This window comes from Lithobates pipiens, unplaced genomic scaffold (assembly GCF_037356315.1).
Source record: "Lithobates pipiens isolate NorthernLeopardFrog02 unplaced genomic scaffold, aLitPip1_a1.2 Scaffold_18, whole genome shotgun sequence".
Taxonomy (NCBI): Eukaryota; Metazoa; Chordata; class Amphibia; order Anura; family Ranidae; genus Lithobates; species Lithobates pipiens.
In genome coordinates this window covers 438,404,271-438,431,044 of record NW_027507758.1, presented here as the reverse complement: position 1 = coordinate 438,431,044, position 26,774 = coordinate 438,404,271, and the positions used below count along the sequence as shown (strand labels likewise).

The window sequence follows — 26,774 nt, the reverse complement described above, 5'->3', positions numbered from 1 at the left end:
TTAAAATAACAAACATGTTATACTTGCCTCCTCTGTGCAGTGTATCCTCCTCTTCTTGGGTCCCTGGCTGTAGCTCCTGGCCCTTCCCCCCTGTTGAGTGCCCCCACAGCAAGCACCTTGCTATAGAGGCACCTGTGCCAAGCCGCAGCTCCATGTATCCATTCAGACACGGAGCCGTTGCATGGCCCCGCTCTCTCTCTTTCCTGATTGGCTAACTGAGTTTGAGTGACAGCAGCGGGAGCCAATGGCGCTGCTGCTGTGGCTCAGCCAATCAGGAGGGAGAGTCCCGGACTGACAAAGCAATCGTGGATATCACTATATATGGGCTCAGGTAGTATTAGTGGGGCTGGGGGGGAGCTGCTGCACATAGAAGGCTTTTTATCTTAACCACTTCTGGACTGGATCACGCCGATATACGTCTGCACTTTGAAGAAGGATATCGTTGTTATGGCAGAAGCTAGCTACCATAACCCCAGTATCCTCTTCTTCAGTGAGCGGTCCGGTTTCAGATAAAAGTCGTCCCTGCATCTCTCCGGTGCCCTCCGCCGCTTACCGGAGCCGTCGGTAGCAGAGGAGGCAATCGGGTCCTCTCTGTGGCTTGGTATGGAGACGAGTAAGGGAAAGATGGCCCCCACCCGTCTCCATACTATTGCAGGGCAGATAGGATGTCAAAACATCACTTCTGCCCATAGCTCTTAAAGCTAAAATTTTTTATGACATTTTATTATAATATGAAATCTGAGGTCTTTTTGAGCCCAGATTTCATATTTAAAAAGGGTCCTGTTAAGCTTTTTTTCTATTACAAGGGATGTTTATTTTTATTTTTTTTAATAGAACAGTGTAAAAATAAAAAAATAAAAGGTAAAATAAATAAGAAAAAAAAAATTACTGTGCCCCATCCCGCCGAGATCACGAGCAGAAGTGAACGTATATGAAAACGGTGTTCAAACCACACATATGAGGTACCGCTGAGATCAAGAGAGCGAGAGCGAGAGAAATAATTCTAAACATCTGTAACTCAAAACATGCAACCTGTAGATTTTTTTAAAAGCTGCCTATTGAGATTTTTAAGGGTAAAAGTTTGTCGCTATTCCACGAGCGGGCAAAATTTTGTAGCATGACATGTTGGATATCAATTTACTCGGCATAACAGTATCTTTCACAATATAAAAAAAATGATCAAACTTTATTATTGTCTAATTTTTTAATTCAAAAATGTATCTTTTCCAAAAAAAGTGCACTTGTAAGACCAATGTGCAAATACGGTGTGACAGAAATTATTGCAATGACCACTATTTTATTCTCTAGGGTGTTAGAAAAAACATATATATATAATGTTTGTGGGTTATAAGTAATTTTCTAGCAATACATTTTTTATTTTTTTTATTAAACACCAAATCTCACAAAGAGGCTCAGTTCTTAAGTGGTTAATGCATGCATTAAGATGAAAAACTTTCTGTCTTTACAACCACTTTAAGTTCGAAGCTGATTGGCTACCATGCACAGCTGCGCCAGATTTTGCACTCTCCAGTTTAGTAGTAAATTAAGCACAATGTATTAAATTGTGTATTTTCCTATGTCAATGAGTGTGTTGGTTTAGGGTACAAGGGTGAAAGGGGGTCTACTTTAATGCCTCCTGACTAAAAAAGGCGGTAAAGTGTGGACAACTATCGTAAGGGTAAAATTGGATAGAAGTATTAGAGGAAGTAATGCAAATAGGTCTATGATCTTTGCACAGTCCTGTATGTCAGTATATGTGACATACATGAACAATATATATAAATATGGGAAATAAAGCTGACTGCTTTATTTTTATTTATTTTTTAACACTGGAAATGCTTTTATTTAAGCGTTTTTTTTTTTAAAGAAACTTTTTTTAAATAAATATACATTTTCTTTACAGAAAAATATTTTTTGCCTGCTTTATTAAACACGCCCAAATAGCTTCATAAAGTGGTTTACAGGGCCACACATTCTAACACTTATAAAGGACACAGAATAACTTTTTTTTTAATGATAACTTTTAAAAAATATAGATTGTATGTTAAAATAGAATAAGAAAATCCAGGTTGAACAGTTTGAGCTAGATTTGCAAGTGCAAATATTCATAACATAATTTAAGAGCTGCAGAGGAATGTGGACTGTCAAAGAGCTCCAACTTATACTGTCTTCCTGTGTTAATTTAATGGAACGATTGTCTATTCATACTGGTGCCATGATATAGTATAACTATTCATATCATACAGAAAAGTAAACAAAGATTTTCCTGAGGCAAGTTTGATGACAAGAACTCCTTCTGCAAAATTACAATATGACTGAGTTTGCGGAAATCCCTCTACTGGTGTGTTTAATATGAATGTATATAATACTAAGGCCATGAACTATATTTATAGTCTTAAGCTAGCAGACACATAAGCAGAAGATCTCCTGGCAACATCGCTGTAACTGAGAACACGCCATGTTGTCAGATTGAAAGATTGTTTTATATGACTATTTTTAGCCAAGACCAAATCTAGTAGCTGCTTTTCTAAGGGGAAGAAAACCAGCAAGGAAAGACCATTCCACGCATATCAAGCTAGAGTAAGAAAATAAAATAAAAATTAGCAACATTTATGTCAACTTAACCACTTCTCTACTGCCATATTGTAAAAAAAAAATGGTGGGGAAGTGGGCATTTATTTTGGAGTGCTGTTTATAAGTGGCACTTCAAATATACATAGCCAGTGCTATCACATCACTGAAATAAAATGACTGATAATGGAGGGGTACTTTCTGAATGCATTGCCTCATTCACCATGATCAATATTAGCATTGATATCTTGGCTTTATGTAGTTATTTAATTTCAGGACTTCATTTAAAAAAAAATATCTGTCATTTTAATTAGAGTTGCTCTTCAAATAGTAACTTCCAACTTTGGGGTGGAAAATCGGAGTTTAGAATTTCCAACACGGAAAAAGTTAGGCACTTAAAATAAAGTTTGCTAAAGTGCTTGCAAAACAATTGGTTAAACTGGAATCAAATTTGAATAAAGCTAATATTTGACCTAAGGTAATACAGAGAAAAGAGCTCTGGTGTGCATTACCCCATGGGTACCCTCTTGAAAAAAAAATCCTATTAGTCTTCCTGTCTAAGCTGCTGAAAGCCTATTTCAAAACAGCCGAGGAATGTTGGACTCCATAACTCGCTGTCCAATGTCCAATTGTGTATAACAGAAAACAAATCTATAAACATGCTTCAATAAAATACATTTTGTGCTACAAAGAAAATGGAATGTTACATGGAAAAGTTAGAGAAAGAAAATGGAGAAAGTTATTAGCAAAGGAGAAACTTTCTAGAATTCTACTTAGAAATAAAATTTTGCTATTTATGGAAGCAAAGGAAGGAGTAATGACATTATTTAGAACAGGAATTGAAAGGATGGGGGTCATAAAAGATACACAATAGAGTACAGAATAGAAATCAGTGCTAAAGGAGACCATAGTAACTGCTATACATAAAAAGATTTTCCAAAATGCAGAATGTTAGACACAGTATGGAGTATTGGGCATGGTGGAAAAACACTCGCCTTTCTCTTCTGGGACCGGGGGTCAAGTCCAGTTTGATGTCCTAAGTGAAATGAGTTTGCTGGTCTCAGATCAGTTCCCAGAGGGCAGGAGTCCGCATCACAAAACCACCACACATAATTTGGCATAACAGGCAGTCTCTGCTCAGGAGAGGCCCAGGATTGAGCTGGCATGGAGACTGAATTACCTCTCAACCATAAAGAGGGTGCTCCCTCCACATCGGGGTTGAGGTCATTGGTTGGGCAACGTGGGGAAGCTCTCACTGCAGCTGCCTGATTGTAGCTGGCCTGTGAATAAAAAGAGGACTTCAGTTTCCATCCCAGCCAGTCCCTTCACCATCAACATAGTCAAAGAGTGCTTATTACCAAGCCTGTGGCCGAAAATGCAGAGGCAAATCATGGCAAAGGAAAATTGCAAAGTAAATAGAAATGCAGTACAAACAAAGCATGGAAGAAGGCAGGTAGAGCTGGCAAAATGTATGTTACATTTCTAGAAATATTTTACTTTATTTGGTTTACGCATATTGTATATCTTGTGTACGATGTGAAAATGTAAAGGGCTGCTTTCCTTTAAATTATTAATTTAAGAAGAACATAAAGGAGTTGCTAATAGGGGACCCATCTTACTACAAATTAACTACATATTTTGTGTTTAATACTACAAAGACTACAAATATGTAAGATCCATGAGTCACCAAACAATGTGATGACAATGTATTGATAAGGCCACATTTATAATATAACTTCTATGGAATATATAATATAGAATCTACAGAATAGATTCTAGGGAAGGTCCAAGTTTTTTGTGTGCCTTTCCTAGTATATATTCTGAAGCATTCCATTAGAAGGGCAGTCTGGAGAAGACACTTAGGCAGGCCATAGAATATGTCATTTTCTTTCCTTCCACCATGGGTGGAAGGAAGAAAATTGCTCAGTTCTCCTATTTACACAATCAGTGTTGATGGGGGAATCCCTCACACAACCCTACTGTGTTATGGCGGCAAAGAGCGTAGTGAACCTTTTCAACAGGCAGATCACAATGATTAGTGTGGTCAGCTACAGCCAGTGGCACTAATTCTTTTGGAAAAATGCAACAGTCTGCTTGTACACAAGTTTATTCATAGATTGAGCAACCTGGTTCCACACAAGTCATACATAGGTTGGACTTGATGGACTTGTGTCTTTTTTCAACCTCACCTAGTATGTAACTATGTAACTACGTAACATGGATTGAAGTTCAGCCAGCCCTTGCTGAACTTGCCAAATTTTGAGCCATCTATGGCAGGCTTTATTTTAGCAAACTCATTATTGTTTTATTTGAGCAAAACCCATATCACCTCATTTACGTGTACGGATGTACACTTATCTCCTCTAATATTATTTGTTTATGGGATGTTTTAATCTTATCTTATTGTATAAATCTATATATAAGTTCTAATTATCAATGTTCACTGCCTGAAAGAGGTAACCGTGTCTACTAGACATTATTACATAGAGAATCAGTACACACAATACTGATATTTTATCTATAGATAAACAGTGGTGTGACATATCACCAGCTAAATGCGTTTTTTATCTCTTGGCGAATCTATTGAAGAGATATCCCAATCAGGGTTCTTTAATGTGTTTCCACGTTGTGGAGTCCCACCCTAGTAGCTATAGCAGGTGGGTCTGATAATTTGTAATGCAAAATAAATGCATACATAGTAAGGGATTGCAGCAGGTGGGTATACATAGCACCATAGCTCATAGCCAAATATGGTGAGTGGTATAACTAGCCAATAGCAATTTTTTATGTTCTTTGATATGTATTATGATTATTGACAACATTTATTTTATTAAGACTTTCCTCACTTTGTTAAATTTGAATTAAAGAAAAGGAAGGAATTGACAAAGGGACAAAAAAGTGATAAGTCCTGTAAAAATACTGAACTTCTCACATATGTTCCACAAGCCAGTCAGGAAAGAAAAAATGCAAGAGAAAAGGCTGATGTATAATGCTGCATTAGAAAGAGCTTATGGTGAGGCAAATGATCCACTGGTGGTATATGGTTATAAGGAAGGAAAAATAACTTAGCATTACAAGGAAAAGCGTTATAATAATATGAGATTTGGAAAAAGAAGAATGTACATGAAAGAGGTGAGAGCAGGCTGTTTCCTGATAAAGAGTGGATGAAGGCAGGAAGATTTAATGAGTTCGCTCTTAACACCAACAAGCTTAAAAGGCAAGGGCAAAGAAGACTACTCCATGGCATTAGCATCAAAAACATATGCACAATTAACTTAGTGAACTCTCTCTGGAGACAGCAAAATTAATGTTTTTTGCATACTTTACACAAATACTTTTTAGGTTCATTTAAGACATTTATGTCATCATTAGATTTAACATGTGTGAAGAACAATGATGTACAGTAATTAAAGGAAATAAATAAACCTTCATGTGTGTCATTAGCCACTGGATGTGGAAATAGCTGAAGCAAACTTTTAATTTGTTGTTGGCAATGAGCTGGGGCCATTAATCGTTCTCAGGACAATATGGTCCATGGGTTTCTTCTTTTTTTTTTTTTTTTAACATTTTCTTTTTGTAAAAGGTAAGGACGTCCATCAGAAATACCAGCTTTTAACCAGTTTATAATAGACTGGTCATAGATGGAGATACCCTGCTAAGAATGACTGGCAGTGAGACATCCGCTCATTCTTCAATGCGGTTCCATCTACAGCTGTCCTCTGTACAACAATGCTAACAGTTGTTACTGGTGAAATACTAATTACGTTTCCTATGAAGAAAAAGGAATAATCTACTCTACATTCAAGTAGATTTTCCAACAATCTTGTGAATTTCTGCATGCAATAATGTGTGTCTCCCATGGCTCCCAAATAGCCCAGCACCCATTCAATTGCATTAAGTAATGCCAGAATTGGGTATAAAACTGGCAAAGATCAGCCTGTATATGGTTACCGTTCTGGCTGAACTACAGCTAATTTCTGATTGAGTGCACATCATTGTTCTTGACTGTTATATTATTTCATAAAGACTTGGTAGTCATAGGAAAATTATTAGCTTGATGTCATAACAGGCTTTGGAGCAATGCTTAGGCAAAATCAGAGCTAGTGTCAGATAGCTAACATCTGTGTCCATTATTACTTGTCATATTTTTGTGTTATTGTATTTGCCCTTCTCCCTCTGTTTAGCTAGAACAAAAGTTATAGTATGTCAATTCTCTTCTATGAGTCTTGACTTAAATGTGTTCTCTGTCAAATGTATTCTCAGTTCCCCCAAAGGTATTTGGTACATCAAGCCATTGAAGTAAAATAAGCCAAGGTTCCGTAATAAACCATGCATTTATAATATATAGTACGTTTTCTCCAAGGTAAAAACGCAGTCATTTGAAAACACATAACATCAGCTTATATGCATCATGTGGGATGTTTGCCGAGAAGCATAACGAGAATGAGAACTAATTAGGTATTTTAGGATTATTATCCAATGTACCGGCACAAGTATGGTTATTACTGATTTGACAAATCATCCATAATTCAATGTATTGCTGTGAACTTCTTGTGTTCTTCCACATGATACATCACCTGTTCATTTAAACAATGGCTTTAATAAATTGAAGGAGGGCATAGAACTCACTGGTGGTGGTATGTGTGTATTGCAGTTATACCTTTACTCAGCCTATGACATTAATGGCACTACTGTCAGAGAACGAACAATGTGTTGCCCGTATCATCATAGCAGCCCAATCCAATCCTTTCATGGTCTCATGGTTTCATGTGTTGCTATGAGCAACATATGGACAACATAGGTTATATGAAACATATCCACTTTTTCTGTGTTAAACTATTATTGTGGCACTAAAAATACACATCAGTGTACTTATATAAAATCTGCATATTCAAAGTATTTCTGCAGACTATACAATGGTTAACCAAAGTCATAAGGCTTTTTCACAGTAAGAAATAGAGAACAATAACCAAAATGCAAAAAAAAAACATTACATGTAGTTTCCTGTTATTTTGTTAACCAGGAGTAATCCCTTTCTTCAATCTCTAAATAGCAAACTGGGAGTTATTAAAGCCACAATTAACAATTAATGAACAAGCTTTTTCACTTGACTGTGTTTTTTTTGTGACAATCTAGTTAAGCAGTGACTTTTCTTATGAAACTGACAATATGTATTATTTTTTTGGAGTTTATTCCTTTCCTTCAGCTAACCAAAAAAGCAGAGAATGAGGCTTGCATATGTTTGTATGTGTAATGAATACATGTTAAATGATATTATACAAAGGCCATACCTCTAGTCTGTCTGTTCTCATTAGCTTCTGTGCAGCGGCTGCTGCGGCTGATGGCATAGCTACTCCGGGGCTCCCAGCGACAAGCATTGGTGCAGAAGGAAGTATTTCAGCAGGTAAAAGACCCGGTGAGACAGGCCCCAGGTATGGATTAAAGGCTGTTGCATTTGTGGCTAGGCTTGGTGCGACTGAAAACATTGGCTGAAAAAAATAATACATTATATGACTCCACACAATCAATAAATTGCTTTAAGTTTTTTTTTTTTATATAATTGCATCTCCTAAGTATGAGTTTATAACAGGTCAGTTTTATAGTGGGCATACCTTCCTTAAATGCAATTACATACACATTTTTACAAATTACATAAGCATTTGTTGTACATACTTCTTGAATATTTTGCAAACAAGCCTAATTTATCCCTTTAACCACTTTCAGACCGGACCATTTTGCTGGTCAAAGACCAGACCACTTTTTGCGATTCGGCACTGCGTCGCTTTAACTGACAATTGCGCGGTCGTGCGACATGGCTCCCAAACAAAATTGACGTCCTTTTTTTCCCACAAATAGAGCTTTCTTTTGGTGGTATTTGATCACCCCTGCGGTTTTTATTTTTTGCGCTGTAAACAAAAATAGAGCAACAATTTTGAAAAAAAACGCATTATTTTTTACTTTTTGTTATAATAAATATCCCCCAAAAATATATAAAAAAAACATTTTTTTCCCTCAGTTTAGGCCGATACGTATTCTTCTACATATTTTTGGTAAAAAAAAATCGCAATAAGCGATTATTGATTGTTTTGCGCAAAAGTTATAGCGTTTACAAAATAGGGATAGTTTTATAGCATTTTTATTAATAATTTTTTTTTATTTTTTTTTACTTGTAATGGCGATCAGCAATTTTTATTGTGACTGCGACATTGTGGGGGACCCATCGGACATTTTTGACACATTTTTGGGACCATTGTCATTTATACAGTAATCACTGCTATATAAATGCAGTGATTCCTGTGTAAATGACACTGGCAGTGAAAGGGTTAACCAGTGGGTGGCAGTGTAGGGGTTAAGTGTTCCTAGGGGTGTGTTACTAACTGTGGGGGGGTTGGGCTTTCATTTAGTGAACACTGATCTCTGCTCCAATCACATGGAGCAGAAATCAGCGTCACTAGTTGCTAGGCAGAATGGAGAAATGCTGTTTACACGGCATTTCCTCCATTCAGCCGTCCCGTGAGACGATCGCGGGTATGCCCGCGGCGATCGAGTCCGCGGGTCCCGCGACCGGACTCACGGGGGTCCCGCGACTGGACTCACGGGGGTCCCGACCGGCGTGGGAGCGCGCCGGCGGCGGCGCGCTCCCGATGGCAGGGCGGCATTGAAGATTGGACGTACATGTACGCCAATATGCCTGCCCGTGCCATTCTGTCGACGTACATCGTCGTGCGCTGGTCGGGAAGTGGTTAATGGGTAGTTTTCCAATTTCATTGGCAATAATATCCATATTCCATGGTGTTTAGAGGTTAGCCCATCCAAACTGATATATGGCTAAATCACTTGTAATCATTTAGTTGAAACTCTGAGGAGATTAATTTTAATAAATCAACAAATATTTTAAAATGATTGTTTAATTTAAAATACAAAAATTGGCATGGAGTGTTGAATTCTCAATCGGGAAGCTGTAAAAATTTGATTTCGTTTTCTATTATTTTGAGCTGGTTAGGTAGAGATGAGCTGGCACAGTGTATTGAAACTTTTTTTTAGAATTCTCCAACATTCCCTTCCCAGTGAGTGTTGGTGAAAAAAAAAAAAATACCAAAGGATCGCATGGTTCCCCTAAATCATTATTCCTTGCTGGATTTGTCAAAAAAATAGGATAAGTATCCAGATGGTACTGGTTGCTTGAATCCAACTCCTTACATGTCACGTATTCATTACTTGTATAAAATCCTTCTTCAAGTAAAAGACAATTAATACAAGCTACAGCCTTGATGCTCTATTTGCAAAGCATTCTTGGCTTTCTAGTAAGCATGCCCATTGCCCAGCAGTAGTTGTTCAGCTGTTGACTGTCTCCGAAAGGTGGTCTATACAATGTTTTGTGAACTAAAACTAGAAGCGAGTGTGCCACTTCTGATCATTTAGAGATGTGTATGTGATCTCAAAAGCTGAAAGTTGGGCAACCAAGTTATACTCTCTTTACAGCATCAAACTAAGTAACAGCAAAGAACATAATACAATACATGAAATAAAGCAAATTTTGTGAGTCACTATGCCTTTCATTTCATAAGACAAAGAGCAATGTAAAATGACATATAGTTGCAAAAGAGCTGGAACAGAATGAGCCATCAGAATGTCTGATAGAAGAAGTTTATTTTATCCTACAATCTTTACCAACAACTGAAATACTTGTTAGGGATGTTGTGATGTTTTATGCATAGTTACCATAATGACACATTGGGAGTAAACAAAGCTAAAGAAAGTTATGATGACATTTTGGTTGTTCCGTTGTAAAATGCTTGCTCATGGATTTTTCTATTGAGGCTGCTAGTGCTCCCAAAGCAGAACAGTATAATATTGAACTTTATTATTTTTATCAATTTTAAACATGGAAGACTAATCAGTAGACTATCCAATTTTAAGCTTGCCTCCTTTTACTTAACATTCATGCCAGCAGTGGCTTATGTCCTCACAACATTGGCCATTAGTCAAACAGGGGTTGATTTACTACAACTGGAGAGTGCAATATCTGGGGCAGCTGTGCATGGTAGCCAATCAGCTTCTAACTTCAGCTAGCTGTATGCAGAGCTGTGCCAGATTTTTCTTTTTTTTTAATACCAACTATTGATTTTATTGTAGAATAGGAATAACAGGAAATACGCATACAACAACTTGTACATAGCGAGTAACAAAACAGTGCAATCAGCTCTATAATAAAAATTTTTGTTTTGGTATATGGCCAGTGGCCCAATTGGGGGCATTCAGATCGTGTAATTTTAGATTGCCTCAGCCATGTTTCACATGTGAATAGTGTAACAACTTAACAGAAGAAATCATAATATTAAAGGGTGAACCATAATATTATATATAAACATTACTAGCTACTCTTGAGTCGTGGGTCTATACAACCAAAAATCCATACCTCGACTAGGGTTACCTTTTTCTGTTATAATTCCAACAAACCTCTTGCCCAGTTGGCCAGCCTTCTGCCTGTAGCACCTATTTTGTTGGAAGGAATTTATACAAGAGCCATTCTTGATTCAGATGCTCAGGTTACTTTGCTGACCAGAGACTTTTATAAGAGAAATTTGTCATACATACCCCTGCGAAAGTTGGAAGATATAGAAATCCAGGGCATTCAAATGGAGGGTCATCCTTGTAATGAATATGTGGGGATCAAGTTGTGGTGTGATCCATTGAGGGTTGGAAAGCCTCAGAATTTTGAGACACTGGCCATTGTGTGTCCTTGGCTGCCAGGGTCTACAGAAAGTTTGTTGATTTTAGGGACCAACACAGATCTGGTGAAGCAGTTGCTAGTCCTTCTTGTCCCCAGATGTGATCTCTTATCCTTAGAGTCTGCAGAAGGCCAGAAGTGTCTCCCTCCCCACAGTGGATGAAGAAGGATCTATAGCAGAAGCAAAAGAGGCTGATCTGCAGGAGGCAGAAGCAGTCAAACAGGAAGAAAAGGCTAGTGAGCCTACTGTGCCAGAGCCAGTGAAACAGAGGAAATAAAGCGTCATTCCCCATTTCAAGAGACCGACCTGTGGTATGTTGGGTGAGAGCTCAGAAGAAGTTGTCCTCTCCCCTTAAGGGACTCTTGAAATGCCGGACCTGTTCATCGCTGCTTTGGTGAAGGGCAACCCTGACTCACCCCTTGGCACAACTGGTAGGGTTACCCCTATAAAGGCCATATTAATTGGTGGGATGTTCCTCTGCCAGGTTCTTGCAAAAATGAAAATAGTTGTTTAATGTGTACATTAACCTGTTTCCTTCTGTATGTATTTGAAAGCATATACCAGGTCGAGGACTGTTACTTCCTTTGGGAGACCAGTCCCAAAAGCTAAGACTCTGTGTCATCACATCCTGTCAGCAGAGTGATTACCACCAGGGAGCAAAGCATACAGGGAATTATAGTACCAGGACTCAAGTTTAACATTCAGATTAACCTGTATGGAACTACAAGAGCCAGCATGCTCTGGAGAAAAAGGAACTAGAGACTCCATCTTGCTGATTGGAGGAGATTTCTCAGATGACACGAAGCAGAGGAAGAGATTAGACATAGGGGAGAGGTGCTGCCTCCCAGGCCAGTCCACCACGTGATTTCAGGTATCCACAGCCAGTCGGGATATCCAGCCTGAGAGAGGGGGATTCCAGGTGCATATCCAGACGCACCTGCACCAACGGTGTGAAGCGTTCCGGTGTGAGGTGACCAGTCAGGTCACTTGAAGAGCCTGTCTGTTCCAGGAAGTTCATTTGGGCCTTGACCGCAGGATTGGGTGAGAGGGCTTTTGCCCATTTGCAGGAAACAAGGACACTGTATACAGACATCATTGCCCTTAGTCACCTTGCTGACAGCTGTTGTGCCGCAGAACACAAGGCCATTCAATTACAGAGACACTGTATACAGACACCATTGTCCTTTCAGCTTGCTGAGGAAGATCCCGCATTTTTTTACTTGATAATCTGGGCCAGTTGTGTTCTTTGGCCCTGCTATTCAGGAGTTTAAGTGCACCAATGAGAGTGGTTAGCTGAAGATACAAAGCCTCATCCTTCTTCAAAGGGATTGAAGTTACTAGTGCCATATGGGCCCGCACACACATACGCAGGGCTCTGTATATGCCGTGGGTGTTGGACAGTTTACATGGGGCCTGATCCATTGAATGTTGATTTGAATAGTGTTTATAGTTGGGCCTGTGGTCTCAGGAGACAGACAAGAGAGATCTGACATAAAGAGGGTCAGTATTCTGCTCTCCTCCTGCCTGGACTCATAGAGCCACATTTAAGTAGAGGTAGCCAATCCGATATAAAGTGTCATATTGTGATTTATTTGCCATTTAAGTGTGCCTCTGTTTTTGGGGTTATTCCCAGGTCTGGGATCCTCTGAAAGCAGCCTGAATGTAATATTGAGCTATATTGTTCTTAATCTCAGTTATTTATTGCTCTCCAGTTGATTACATTTATATATATATATATATATATATATATATATATATATATATATATATATATATATATATACTGTCACTGTCTGTTACTTTTCCACAGAAATATTGCAGTGAAGACAATTTCTGTGTTTTATCATAACTTGTGTGTTTATCATTGGTCATTGCACTTACACTATTACCAGGTGTGCCAAGAGGGATAGAAACTGTTATTGGGGTTGAGAGGCAGAGTACAGAGTACGCAACAAACATACTTAAGCGACTCCTGCAAGGGTAGCGCTACATAGGAAAGGCATTTGCAGTACTCACAACTCGGCTTCTGTCCAGACCGGAGTATGCCATCAGATTGAAGTCCCCGCCAACTATAAGGTGAGGGGAGAGATATTTATCTAGGATCTGGAAAAAAGATTTAAAAAAGGTTGCTTGAGAATCATTAGGAGCATATACATTGGCTATAGTATCTGCCTTACCCTGTAAGGAGCCTTGGAGGATTATAAATCTGCTCAACGGGTCCTCATATACATGTTGTACATCTAGTAAGACAGTATTCTTAATAAATATCGTTACTCCCCGAGATCTAGACCTGAAGGTGGTGAAGTAACTCTGCCTAAATGATCTGTCAAAATAAATAGGATGATTGGATTCTGAAAAGTGTGTCTCATGAAGTAATAAGATATCTGTCCCCATGTGTTTGTATACTCTAAAGGCTTTCTTTCTCTAATGGGGTGAATTAAAGCCCCTAATATTATGTGAAATTACCTTGATACCCATTGCATATCTGAGGGAAAACTAACAAGCACCCAGGTGGGATAAGATGTCAGGGAGTGGTTCAACGTCTGTAACCACAGTCAAGATCAAACATGTATCTTAGCAGAAGCGTGACAACAATAATTATGAGCAGCAATCTATAATTATGGATAGAATTTAGTGTAATACCCTTAGAGACAGAAATTGGGACAAAACTGAAAAATAAAAACAAGAGAATAGAGAAAAAACATGAGTCCAACGTCGAATGCAGTCGGGGGAGAGAATCCTCTCCGACTAAAAAAACACATCACTATATGAGGACAGTAATGTCCAAACCTCTTTTTAACCATATAGAAAAAAAAAACTACAGCACTTAAATTAAAAGGCTACAGGGGACCTGTAGAAAAGGGGACCTAAACCGGCTCTCCAAAACAGTAGGATAGCAGCCTAGGCTCTAGGCTATCTTATAGTAAGAGTAGGGGGTCAATCAAGTGGGTACCATGTGGATTCGGAGGCTGCAGGGAACACAAAGAAAATAAAATGGGGGGGAGAAAGTGACTTCCCATCCCCATTATATAGTGAGATAATGGGGACATGCCAACGGGAAAAGTAGCTATCCAAACAGGTAGGTCCAGGAACTGAACGGAGTAAAGAGTGATCATACCAGTTAGGCAGGTTTCTGAAGTCTTGTCTATGCTCTCTTTGTGGAGAAGGAGTCGCTCAGATGGCCGAGGGGCAAGGGGTGGATGGCATCCTAGGCAGGTTCTCTTGAGATAAAAGTCCCAGCTTGACTAGGAGCTCTTTGCCCTCAGGGATGGAGGTGACATTGTATGTAGTGCCATTGTGGGGGACATATAGTTTGAAGGGGATTCCCTACCTGTAGCGAATCCTTGCAGCTTGTAGTACCAAGGTGATCTCTTTCATCTTGCAGCATTCATCAAACGTGGCAGGGGATAGACCAGGGTATATTTGAATCTTGATCTCATCCAACACTATGTTGGGAGTATTGCAGGAGGCTCTGAGTATCTCCTCTTTAATAAGGCAATCTTTAAGGCACAATACTATATCCCTTGGTGGCTTCTCATCTGGTGGCTTGGGGCGTAGAGCCCTGTGAATTCGGTCACAAGCAAAGGAAGCTGCAGGGGACTCTGGACTTGAACAATCTCTGAACTGCTGGGAGTAAGTCAGTGACTGATTCAGGGACCCCCTCACTCTCAGGTTATTGCGTCTATTTCTGTTGTCCAGATCCTCCAGGTGGGCTTGGAGCTGAGAGACGGCATATGAGAATGACTCATGGTCCCTGTAGAAGTCAGTATAAGTTAACTGCAGCTCATCATGTTTGGTCTCAAGGAGATCTGTCCTGGTCCCTCAAGAATGCTAACTCCTACTGCAAAGTGCTGGTAGACATATAGAGTTCCTACTGGATCTTCTCTGCTGGCTTAGTATACATAGATGCCAGGCTATGATCTAAGTCCGCTTTTGTAAGCTGGACTGGGTACTCACTGCCTCCTGATGAGTGAGCTGGAGAGGCCGCGGGGCTATGTTCTGAGGCCTGCACATGCAGTGACTGGGCGCCATCTTGAGGCATCCTGTTCTGCTCCCGAACCCAGAGAATATATTACGTTAAGGGCATTTTGTGCTGGTTTCCTGCTATGGGACCTGGATGTCGGCATGCACTGGGTATTCCCCCAGGGGTGCGGGTGTCTGAGGAATGAAGACTCAATGGCCCTGGGGAAGGTGCGGAAGTCCCCGCTTCACTCAGAGCTCTGCCTTCTAGCGACCATCCAGCTTTGTGATGCAAATGCGCCTCCGCTGTGCCAGACTTTGCACTCTCCAGTTTTAATAAATCAACCCCACAGTCTAATTCCAATATAGCATAGTATTTAGCTTCTAAATTTTGCATTTCTTTCTGAGATGGAGGCTGAATTCTGCTTTAACAGAACCTAATTGCACTGAAAGAAGTGATAGTGAACTGTAATAGTGCAACCTACATGTGTAAAAGTATCCACATACACTGATCTGGCCATCTTCAGGCCACTGTCTAATCTGAGCAGACTGGGTGCATAGAGACATCTCACAGCTTACTGGCGAAAAACAATAGCAATTGGACAAGTTCTTTTATCCTGTTCAGCCATTTTTACATCAAAATGCTTAGCTATTAAGCTATCAAGGGAGAGATTTGTGCCCATCCAGTCAAAAACAAAATGTCCTCTCAAATTGCACCCCAAAGACGCAGCAGATTGATTCATTCTTCTTGTTCTGGTGACAAATATAAAATCTGATTTCTTATCTCCTATTGGCCACTAGGACAAATAGAGAAGGTGACATAGACGGCAAAAAAAAAAAAAACCTGACAGGGGATCTTATACTTCCACACTGTATTCAAAATGAAAAAACAAAAGTTTGAATATAGACTATAAACTCCACCAAATATAAGCCTTTGATCATTTATATTCTTATTTTTTCTTTATGATTGCCACAGCTACTCCATATTTCAGTGGCTCAAGTTATATTAAATTTCTCTCACGGTATTTTATGATCTATTTATAAATGAGCTTTCTTATATTTTGTATTAGTTTGAATTCACATTTAAAGTGTTACCAAACCCACAACAGTAAAATCATTCTGTATATGTAGTAAAGCATGCTTGTTATACTCATTGTGGAATGGGGTTAATCCCCCTAATTGTGTAAAAAGTCTGTATAATCCTATCTTCTCTGATTCTTCCCTTCTTCCACTGTCTCCTTATTGTACAGAGCCTTGGAGGCACTCTGCACATGATCAGTTTTGTGTGTTTTGCTAGAGAATTTTTTTTTCTGGAGGGGGGGGGGGGGTGCATGTGATTAGCACAGGGCCAATTAGCATTGTCCAGACAGAGGGTCGGGTCGTGCAGCCTTTTGGGACAGTCAGAGCAGAGGGAAACTTCCTACAAGCTTTAACCAGCACTTGGCCAGTCACTGATGGAAGTCACAAGGCTGCTATATACTGCTGATGAAAAGGTATTTAGCAGTTTATATTTACTAAAATAATTGAATTTCCATGTTCTGTGTACTGTGGGAGACCACATATAGTGAATGCAGGATGGGTTTAGTAACACTTTAACCACATTGCAATGTGGAGACTATTTCTGAATTTCTTGAAGATTTACATTTTTTCCTAAAATTCTTTTACAAAACACTTGGCACAAAACAGCAGCCTGACACTCACTGTTTTATCGTGGGAATGAGCAGATTATGCTTTTAAAGGCAAAAGTTCACTTTTGTAATAAATAAATAAATAATAATAATAATAATAAAATGCACATTTTTTTACTAGTAAAAAAAATGTGCATTTTTTTCCTTAAGAACCTACAGAGCATTGCAACCACAATCAACAGATCACAGGTGCAATGTCAGGCTCTTGCAAAACCATCAGTACAGTGATCTGCCTGTACCCAGCAGGTAGTTACTGAAGAATAGGAAGAATCAATGAATTATGAGAGCGCTCACCAACACACAAACATTTCATTGAGAATTACAAGCTATCTGCTGTGGTGGTAGATGGGACTTGTAGTTCATTCATTCACAGAACTCTGTGAATGAATGATGCGGCAGTGTGGGTGGAGCTCCACACAGCCACACTGTTTTAGTATTGTGGCAGTGGGTGTGAGGAGAGGATCATCCACCTGCTGCCACCATAAGGGTCAGGGTGTGCGGGGGCAGCTGCTTTAGTAATAAGTTACATGTTACACCCTGAATATGGGAGTAGCACGTAACATGTTACTAAAAGTGAATGACATATATTGCATCAGATTATTACTGCAAATTGCTGTAACTAGCTCAGATAGTCTTCACATGAATGCAGCTCGCATAGTTGCCACAATTATTGCAAAAGAGGAATGACTATGTGCAGAGAGTTGTGCGCAGATGGGTGAGCTTGTCTAAGGTTGTGCATTTACAAACACACATCACTGGCAATAGATGCCCACACAGTTAAACAAAAAAAGAAGCCACGTTCTATTACAGGTTTTCCACTGACGTACTTACCATAGGCTGGAGCTGAGTACCAGGAATCATTGCATTGGCTAGCTGCATTTGCTGGGCCAGCATGGCCATGTTCTTTTGTTGGATCAGGTTATTCCGTCCATTTATCTCTAACTGTGTTTTTAAATGTGACGGTGGATGGAGATATTTACAATTCTCCCGTGAACAGCGACCCTTGGGGAAGAAAAAACAAGGCACTGTCAGTATAAATTGATGTGATATGTGTGCGCTCATATAATGTGGAAAACAGAGCATAAACACCTTTTCTATCTTGAAATATATATATCTGCATGCTGTTTACATTGTCATTGAAGATGCAAGTCACCTGGTTATTCTGTCCACATTGCATGTATAAATAAGTACTATGAGTTTATGTACTGAACAAAATTATATGCTGACTTATGCAAAACTCTCTTTAATATTATTGGTAATCAGATATGAAAAAGGAGGCCCTAAGGCCAATGTATCGCTAGAAAGTACGTGAAAATTAATATAAAATGTTGAGTTGAGTTGTATAGCTGCTAGCACTTAAAAGTCTAATGCAAAAAACTTCAAACAGATATGGTATACTAAGTAAATGCAGCACTGATAAACTTAGTGATTAATTAAACAAGTGATGTAAAAACTAAAACAAAATTCCAATGAAGAAAAACAAAGTGAAAAAGAAAACTAAAGCAGAATCCCATTGCAATTGAGGTCCATATATTGAACAATAAACACCCATTCAAATAAGAGCGATAGTTTGCAGTGAAAATATCCACGAAGAAATCCTTCATATAAGTGCTTCCAGCTCCACACACAGGTGAGAAGTTAATCTGCTTGAACTCCGTGATCACTAGAACCAGAACGCCGTGATCACTAATCATTGGTTAAAAGCGTAACCACAATGTCTCCAGAAACTTTTGTTCACTACATGTATAATTCGTCCAATCCTGAGAGGAAAAACGTGATGACATCACCTTCGTAGGCTCCTCCATACACGTTTCATCACTAGCGGACATCAACTGGGGAATGGCCAAATGACGGTGTCATCAAGCTTTCTCATTATACCCACCACCGGTGCAATTTTGACTATTGGATGCTAGATCTGTGTAACTTGCTATACAGCTCATTGGCTCTGGCTTCTCCCTGGGAACCACCACGGGTGACTACAGCATTCCGACTGGTGGTGAGATTAACAGAACTGAATACACCATGCTACCATTTATTGGATGCTATTTTTTTATATTTGTTTGTAAGTGTAATGTATTAAGGGAAGGGGGTCTTTTGAATAATAAAAAGCTTAACAATTTTACACTATGAGGCTTCCTCTTTCCTTTCCTTGCCCGAGTATTATGGAAAACTCTTAGCTGATTGGATCCTGGTGAATCAGAAGATGTGAGTGTCTGTTTCCATATCGGCTGATCGTTTACTGAGGATTGGACAGAGATTCATTTGGAAGTTATCGTAGCCACCCCATACATACTAAGAGGCTCAGATTGATCTTGAAACAGTTGATGAATCATTTATAAACTCCTACATGCAAATGTTTTGGGATTTCGGTTTCAGTTGGATTTACAGACTACAAATTTTTTATGCAAAACCATTAGCGCTGCTGAAGTTTGAAAGACTATTTTTTCATTTACTGTATTTATTGGCGTATAACACTCACTTTTTCACCATGAAAATCGTGTGCAAATAGCGTGTGCGTGTTATACGCCAATAACAAAAATGTAAGTGTTTTCCTGAAACTTCCCTCTTAAAATGAATGTGCGTGTTATACACCTGTGCGTGATATACGTCGATAAATATGGTATATTTATTTTAATTGTAGTTTTGATTGCTTCCCTTTTAGAAATGTTTGTATTATAGCAGCTACTTCTCTACTACAATAGTATATTTTCATAAGCGCCGGATAAGTGATCTTTTTTGAGAACTTCTGTGTTGTTAGTAACAAAGCATTATTTATAAAACAATTGACGTCCCAGTCGACATTTAAGCCAAACGGCACATAAGATTTCATATAAAAAATCTACCTAGTCTCGAGTCTTGAGATTGAACGAATCTTATTCGTCCCTCTCCAATGAGGTTGAATTTTATCAAAAGCCACAAACAAAGTCCCTTTAATCAGATATGAAAAGTTTGTATATGGTCATCAAAATAGAATAAATTTACTTATAAGGTGATAATGCTTGGAGCAATATTTTCTATACTAATTCTATACTCATAACTGACATCCTATTTGGTTATTTCAGCTAGCTGTCACTTTGGTATCACTAAAAATTGTACAAAAATTGATGCACTTGCCTGAAATATATTACTTCAAAACCTTCATACAAAAAGGTATTATTTACTATTATTTACTATAAGCTGCCTCTATTCCAGATGAATAAGTAACATTTAGCTGCATCTGTATCAGATCAGAAGTTAATTATATGACAGATGCAGAAGAACTGCAAAGTGCATATATTGGTAGAAACAAATACAGCAATCATACCTTGAACAATACATGTGTCATAAAATATAAGATATAAAGCTAATCGGCGCTTTGCATTGCGCCACAAGGTGGGTTAATGGCCCGCAAATGAAGCGCCATGTCTGCAATCTCGTGATTGCATCGACGTGGCGCTTCCCATAGTGCACTGTGTCCGGCGCCCAGACACAGTGCACTTAGTTAAAGGACATTTTTGGGGAATTTTTTTTTCTATAGGAGGGGTGCTGCGCCCATGCGCCCCCTATGGATGGGCCACCACTGCTAGAACCCCTAGAATTGGCTACTCTGTTAATTATACTGTTGTTCTATTGATATCAGAGCACCTGAAAGACACAATGTAATCCAGAGTATGAGTATGACCCCTACATATTCCATGAATCTTGCAAGGGCACTTTTGTGTTGGAGAATCCATTATTGCACACTCCCAAACCAGGAACTTGGCCACTTTCAGCTGTGTGCTTGTTGCTCCTTCCTCCAACATATATCTGGAGTATTGAGGGCTGCCCATGCTTCACCTATAGCTCTATACAGGCCAAGACATCTATTTACACAGCATGTCAGTTTTACTACCTATCTGCAAATATAATTTACAAAAAATCAAAATAATTAATTCCAGGGTGGAACTCTACCAATTCATCACTGCAACAGCCATCTCTATATCCGAACGTGAATGTAATGTTGAAAAGGCATTAATGCTTTGTCATGCTGTAGTTAAAACCAGCCAAAAAAGCAATACTTCTGACAAAAAAATCTATACCCACCCAGAGCAGTAATGTCTTCAGTCTGAAAGCACATCTAAATTACCAGTGTGCTCATCTATCACACAGCACAAGGAGGTTAATAACAATGATAAAGTGTTCTGACTTGCACTGGTCAGGTACAATACATGAACTAACAGTAACAAAAATATCTTTAAAAATATCCAAAAGAATATGCTATTTTCAGCATCTCACATAAGTTTGTACACCCCTCACATTTTTGTAAATATTTTATATCTTTTCACATGACAACACTGAAGAAATTACACTTTGCTATAATGTAAAGTAGTGAGTGTACAGCTTGTATAACTGTGTAAATCTGCTGTCCTCTCAAAATAACTCAACACACAGCCATTATTGTCTAAACCGCTGGCAACAAAAGTGAGTATACCCCTAAGTGAAATGTCCAAATTGAGTCCAAAGTGTCAATATTTTGTGTGCCCACCATTATTTTTCAGCACTGCCTTAACCCTCTTGGGCATGTAGTTCACCGGATCTACACATGTTGCCACTGGAGTCCTCTTCCACTCCTCCATGACGACATAGCAAAGCTGGTGGATGTTAGAGACCTTGCGCTCCTCCACCTTCCATTTGAGAATGCCCCACAGATGTTCAATAGGTTTTAGGTCTGGAGACATGCTCGGCCAGTCCATCATTTTTACCCTCAGCTTCTTTAACAAGGCAGTGGTCACCTTGGAGGTGTGTTTGGGGTCATTATCATGTTGGGATACTGCCCAGTGGCTCGAAGAGAGGGGGTCATGCTCTGCTTCAGTATGTCACAGTACATGTTGGCATTCATGGTTCCCTCAATGAACTGTAGCCCCCCCAGTGCCGGCAGCACTCATGCAGCCCCAGTAAGGGAGAGGGGATATTTCAGAAGTGGGCCAATGAGAGCTGTGAGGCTGCAGAGCTGGAGGTGTGCCTCTGTGTGAAACCAGGAAGTTAACAGGCAGCAGCTTCAGCTGCCCACAGTTAAAATGAATGCAGCCAAACTTGGGAGATTTCTGCAGCATATTTGGCAAGTACAGAAACACAGTATATATAAAATAATATGCAAAGTGGTTGAAGGGAAGCTTCAGAATGGCAAAGATGCTTTTATTACAAATTATGTGAGCAGACTGCAGTTTCTCTTGAAGGGGCATAAACGTGTTTTATTATGCTCCATTATGACATTTATTCTGTCTATATTTTTTTTTATGGATGACAAGGTTCACAATCCGACAACCAACAGATTATTGGCAGAGAATGAAATTACAATTTGATAGAGACCAAATATAATATAAATTGGATGCATATATAAGGTTGCCGCCTTTTCATCAAGTCAAACCCGAACACTTTAGCGGCACATAGTAATTTTTTTTATAGTATAAACTATACATATATTTTTCTATAAAATAACATTTCTAATCATATGAAGTTAATAACAAGAGTCCCCCTTTACATCAGAGTCCACAGCGTTCCCCTTTTACATCTGAACTCGCAGAGTTCCCTTTCACTGTAAGGGGGGACTCTGGAGACTCTGATGTAAGGGAGAACTCTGGGGACTCTAACATAAGGGATGCTCTGGAAACCCTGATTTAAGGGGGAACACTGAGAACTCTGATGTATGGTGAGGACTCTGATTTAAGGGAACACTGTGGCTTCTGGTGTAAAGCGGAACTCTAATGTAAGGGGTGCTCTGAGAACCCTGATTTAACTTTAATTTACTCACTCAGAGGCAGGAGAGAGAAGGGGAAGACTTCAGTCACAGACAGGGATGGATAGTGAGCTCATTCACCCCTTGGCAGTCAGCACCTCTCATCTAGATGTATCTGAGGCTGCTGGACTTTGCTTTTCTGAGGCACATCCCTGGGGATTGGAGTGTGTCAGACACAGAGGCGGAGGGGCGGGAGGAAGAGGTGCAGATCAAGCATTCTCTCCTCTCCCGTCTGTGTGTGTGTGTTTTAGGGGGGGATTGTTAGTGCTGGCTTTGGGCAGCATGAAAGAGAGTGTAATGCCACGTACACACGACTGGACTTTTCGACGGACTAGGTCCAACGGTCTTCCTGACGGACTTTCGGAGGAGGTCCGATGGACTTTCTGAATGAACGGACTTGACCACACATGACTGGACTAAGTCCATTTGAAAGTCCATTCATTTTGAACGTGATGGCGTAAACGGGACTAAACAAGGAAGTTCAATAGCCAGTAGCCAATAGCTGCCCTTGCGTCGTATTTGGTCCGTCGGACTAGCACACAGACAACGGCTTTCCTGACTTTTAGTCCGTCGGTCTTGAGTCCGTCGGATAGATTTGAAACATGTTTTATTTCTAGGTCCGTCTGACTTTTGGGGAAAAAAAATCCACTGGAGCCCACACATGATCGAATTGTCCAATGGATTCCGGTCCGCCGGACCAAGTCCGATCTGAATAATGTGTCCAGGTTTCAGGCAGTCTGAAACAGGATGCATGATTTCAAACCCAAACTGTCCAGGTGAGTCCCGGACAGGTGGCAACCTTATCACATTAAGAGGTACAAGGTATTCCATTTGCTTGCTGGATCATGAAATATGGGTGTATTTTGTGTCTGATGTTACACTAATGTGTAGGAAAATAACAAAGTTTTATAAATGTAACATCCTCATAGCAAAAATGTTGGGGTATGAAAAGGGTTTGCTTCTGGAGGTTAGATTAGAATGTGCATTTGCTTTAAACAGTCCTGGTAGACCATTTCTTACATGACAATTTAACGACAGGGCCTAATTAAAGATTTTTCAAGGATTTTGGCTAATGGAGGTTTACAACATCCTGCTCTGCTTTTGGCTTGAAATAGTTTATTGAGATGTGTGATGTTGATATGTTATGATATCTTGGCTTTTCTTCAAAAATGTTCAGTTTTGTGCCTCAATTTGGGCTGTGTTTTAGTAGGGTATTTTATGAAGTGTGTCACTGCCTCTGGCTATCCAACACAGACAAAAGATTTAAATTTGACCATTTTCTCCCTAAATTGTGCATTTTGGGGACATACTGTAAGGGTGGAGCTGTGAGCTATTTGACTTCCACAATTTGGGGTCATCAAAACCCATCCCACCTAGAACTCTGAGTTGATATATAGAACTTGTAAATAAGGCTAGGTTCACACCACTGCAGGTGCAAATTGATCCAATTTTTACTGTGAATATGTAGTGCTTCCTGGTTGCATTGTTTACATGATTTTGATGTGTTTTTACTGGTCTTTTCACACCTCTGCGTGTTTTTGGTTTGGGCCAATGATAAGCATGTTTGTTGTGACATCAATTAAAGGTGTCCTCTTCCTTTTTTGCTTTCTTGTTTGCCTGTGTTGTTTGGTGGTTAAGCAGTCATGTCATCTCTGTCTTTGGTCATGGCAACAGTTGTTACTGTTACTGCTGCAGTGTTGATTGAAGGAAAGGAGAAGCAGAGGAGGAGGAAGCATAGATACTGGATTCTTAATAATGACCTCTGTGTAAGGAAAAGTTCTTCCATTACACATATTTGTCAAAAAAATTTGAGGATATTCATTGGATGTGTTTGTGGAGGGATGTGTCTGGGAGGAGGAGCCTAGATAGGATTTAAAAGCAGTGAAATCCCATCAAAAGCATTGAATCTCATGTAGATGCATTTTTGGTGCTTTTTCATGGGATCCAAAATTGAGCTAAAATCACACCAAAGTGTTACAGAAACCATGTTTCCTTTTTGTGCTGCACTGCATTGATTTTAATGGACCCCACTGAAAACAATGTGTTTTTTTTACTAAAACTGGAGAGTGTAATAATCAGGTGCAAAGAAACCAATAATCTTACAGTTTTTTATTTATTTTTGTCAAAGCTTAAAGTGTTGCTAAACCCAGGACCCTGGTATCCCACAATACACAGAACATGGAAAAGCAATTACCATGTTTATTGGCGTATAACACTATAAACCACTTTGAAGCAAAATAATGGTGAGTGAGCATCAATGCAGCCTGATTAGTGCCCATCTGCAGTCTCAAAGCAGCTTGATCTGTCCCCATCTGCAGCTTCAGTGCAGTCTGATCTGTGCCCATCTGCAGCCTTGCTCCTCACTGCAGCCTAATCAGTGCCCATCTGCAGCCTTTCTCCTCAGTGCAGTCTAATCAGTGCCCAACTGCAGCCTAATCAGTGCCTGTCTGCAGCCTTGCTCCTCACTGCAGTCTAATCAGTGCCAATCTGCAGCCTAATCAGTGCCCATCTGCAGCCTTGCTCCTCACCGCAGCCTGATTAGTGCCCATCTGCAGAATTTCTCCTCACTGCAGCCTGATTAGTGCCCATCTGCAGCATTGCTCCTCACTGCAGCCTGATCAGTGCCCATCTGCAGCATTGCTCCCCACTGCAGTCCGATCAGTGCCCATCTGCAGCATTTCTCCTCATTGCAGTCCGATCAGTGCCTATCTGCAGCATTGCTCTTCACTGCAGCCTGATCTGTGTCCATCTGCAACCTTGCAGAAATAGACAGAGCCGGATCTCCTGTGTACTAGGCTGGGCACCATGCCCAGTCCTGCCGCTTGGCCCAAATCCTATGATGGACATAACACCGGTCCATGCATCAATGCTAGGAGCCATCCAGGGGGCAGGACTGAGCATGACTGTGAGCAGAGCTGAGTACACAGGAGATCCGGCTCTATTTGGGTAGCACTCGTCCCCTCCTTCCCCTCAGTGGCAGCCTATATTGGCGTATAACACGCACACACAATTTTCTCCTTATTTTAAGGGTGGGAAGTGTGTGATATACGCCAATACGGTATTTTACTAAATATAAACTGCTAAAAAGCTTTTCTCATCAGCAGTATATAGCAGTCTTGTGACTTCTATCAGTGTCTGGTTAAAGCTTGTAGGAGGAGTTTTCATTCAACTCAACTGACTGTCCTATGAGGCTGCAGGGTCCCTGACCCCCTGTCTGGGTAGTGCTGTTTGTCCCTGTGCCGATCACATGCACCCTCTAATGAAAAAAAAAAAAACTCTCTAGTGATGCACATCAAACTGCGCATGTGCAGAGTGAGGCCAAAGGCTCTGTCTTATCAGGACATGGATTGGGGACAGTGGAATAAGGGGCGGATCAGAGAAGATAGGATCAAACAGCCTTTTTACACAATATGGAGGATTAACCCCTTAGGTTCCACAGTGAGTATAACCAGCATGCTTTACTGCAGATACAGACTGTTTTTACTATTGTGGGTATAGTAACACTTTAACTACTTCAGCCCCGGAAGATTTGGCTGCTGAATGACCGGGCCATTTTTTGCGATTTGGCACTGCGTCGATTTAACTGACAATCGCGCGGTTGTGCGATGTTGTACCCAAGCAAAATTTATTTCCTTTTTTCCCCACAAATAGAGCTTTCTTTTGGTGGTATTTGATCATCTCTGCGGTTTTAATTTTTTGCGCTATAAACAAAAAAAGAGTGACAATTTTTAGAAAAAAAACACAATATTTTGTACTTTTTGCTATAATAAATATTTCCATTTTTTTTTTAAAAAAAAGCTATTTTTTTTCTAAGTTTAGGCGAATATTCTACATATTTTTGGTAGTAAAAATCGCAATAAGCGTATATTGATTGGTTTGCGCAAAAGTTGTAGCGTCTACAAAATAGGGGATAGATTTATAGAATTTTTATTATAATTTACTAGTAATGACAGCGATCTGCAATTTTTATCATGATTGAGATCATGTGATCATGACTGAGACATTATGGCGGACACATCAGACAATTTTGACACATTTTTGGGACCATTGGCATTTATACAGTGTGTG

At 39.8% G+C, this 26,774-nt stretch overlaps 1 protein-coding gene across 18 annotated transcripts in view; it reads right to left on the bottom strand.

The window, feature by feature from the left end:
* MBNL1 (muscleblind like splicing regulator 1) overlaps positions 1-26,774 on the bottom strand; it is a 271,047-nt gene that overhangs the window by 51,135 nt on the left and 193,138 nt on the right. For 9 of the 18 annotated variants that reach the window (XM_077488133.1, XM_077488139.1, XM_077488140.1 and 6 more), the window contains 4 exons: positions 17,783-17,953; positions 13,320-13,406; positions 7,863-8,060; positions 3,567-3,851 (listed from right to left, as the gene is read on the bottom strand). In XM_077488133.1, coding sequence (XP_077344259.1) covers positions 3,567-3,851; positions 7,863-8,060; positions 13,320-13,406; positions 17,783-17,953 — 741 coding nt within the window. The remainder of the gene's footprint in view (positions 1-3,566; positions 3,852-7,862; positions 8,061-13,319; positions 13,407-17,782; positions 17,954-26,774) is intronic. The other 9 variants (XM_077488143.1, XM_077488142.1, XM_077488146.1 and 6 more) reach the window with 3 other exon arrangements.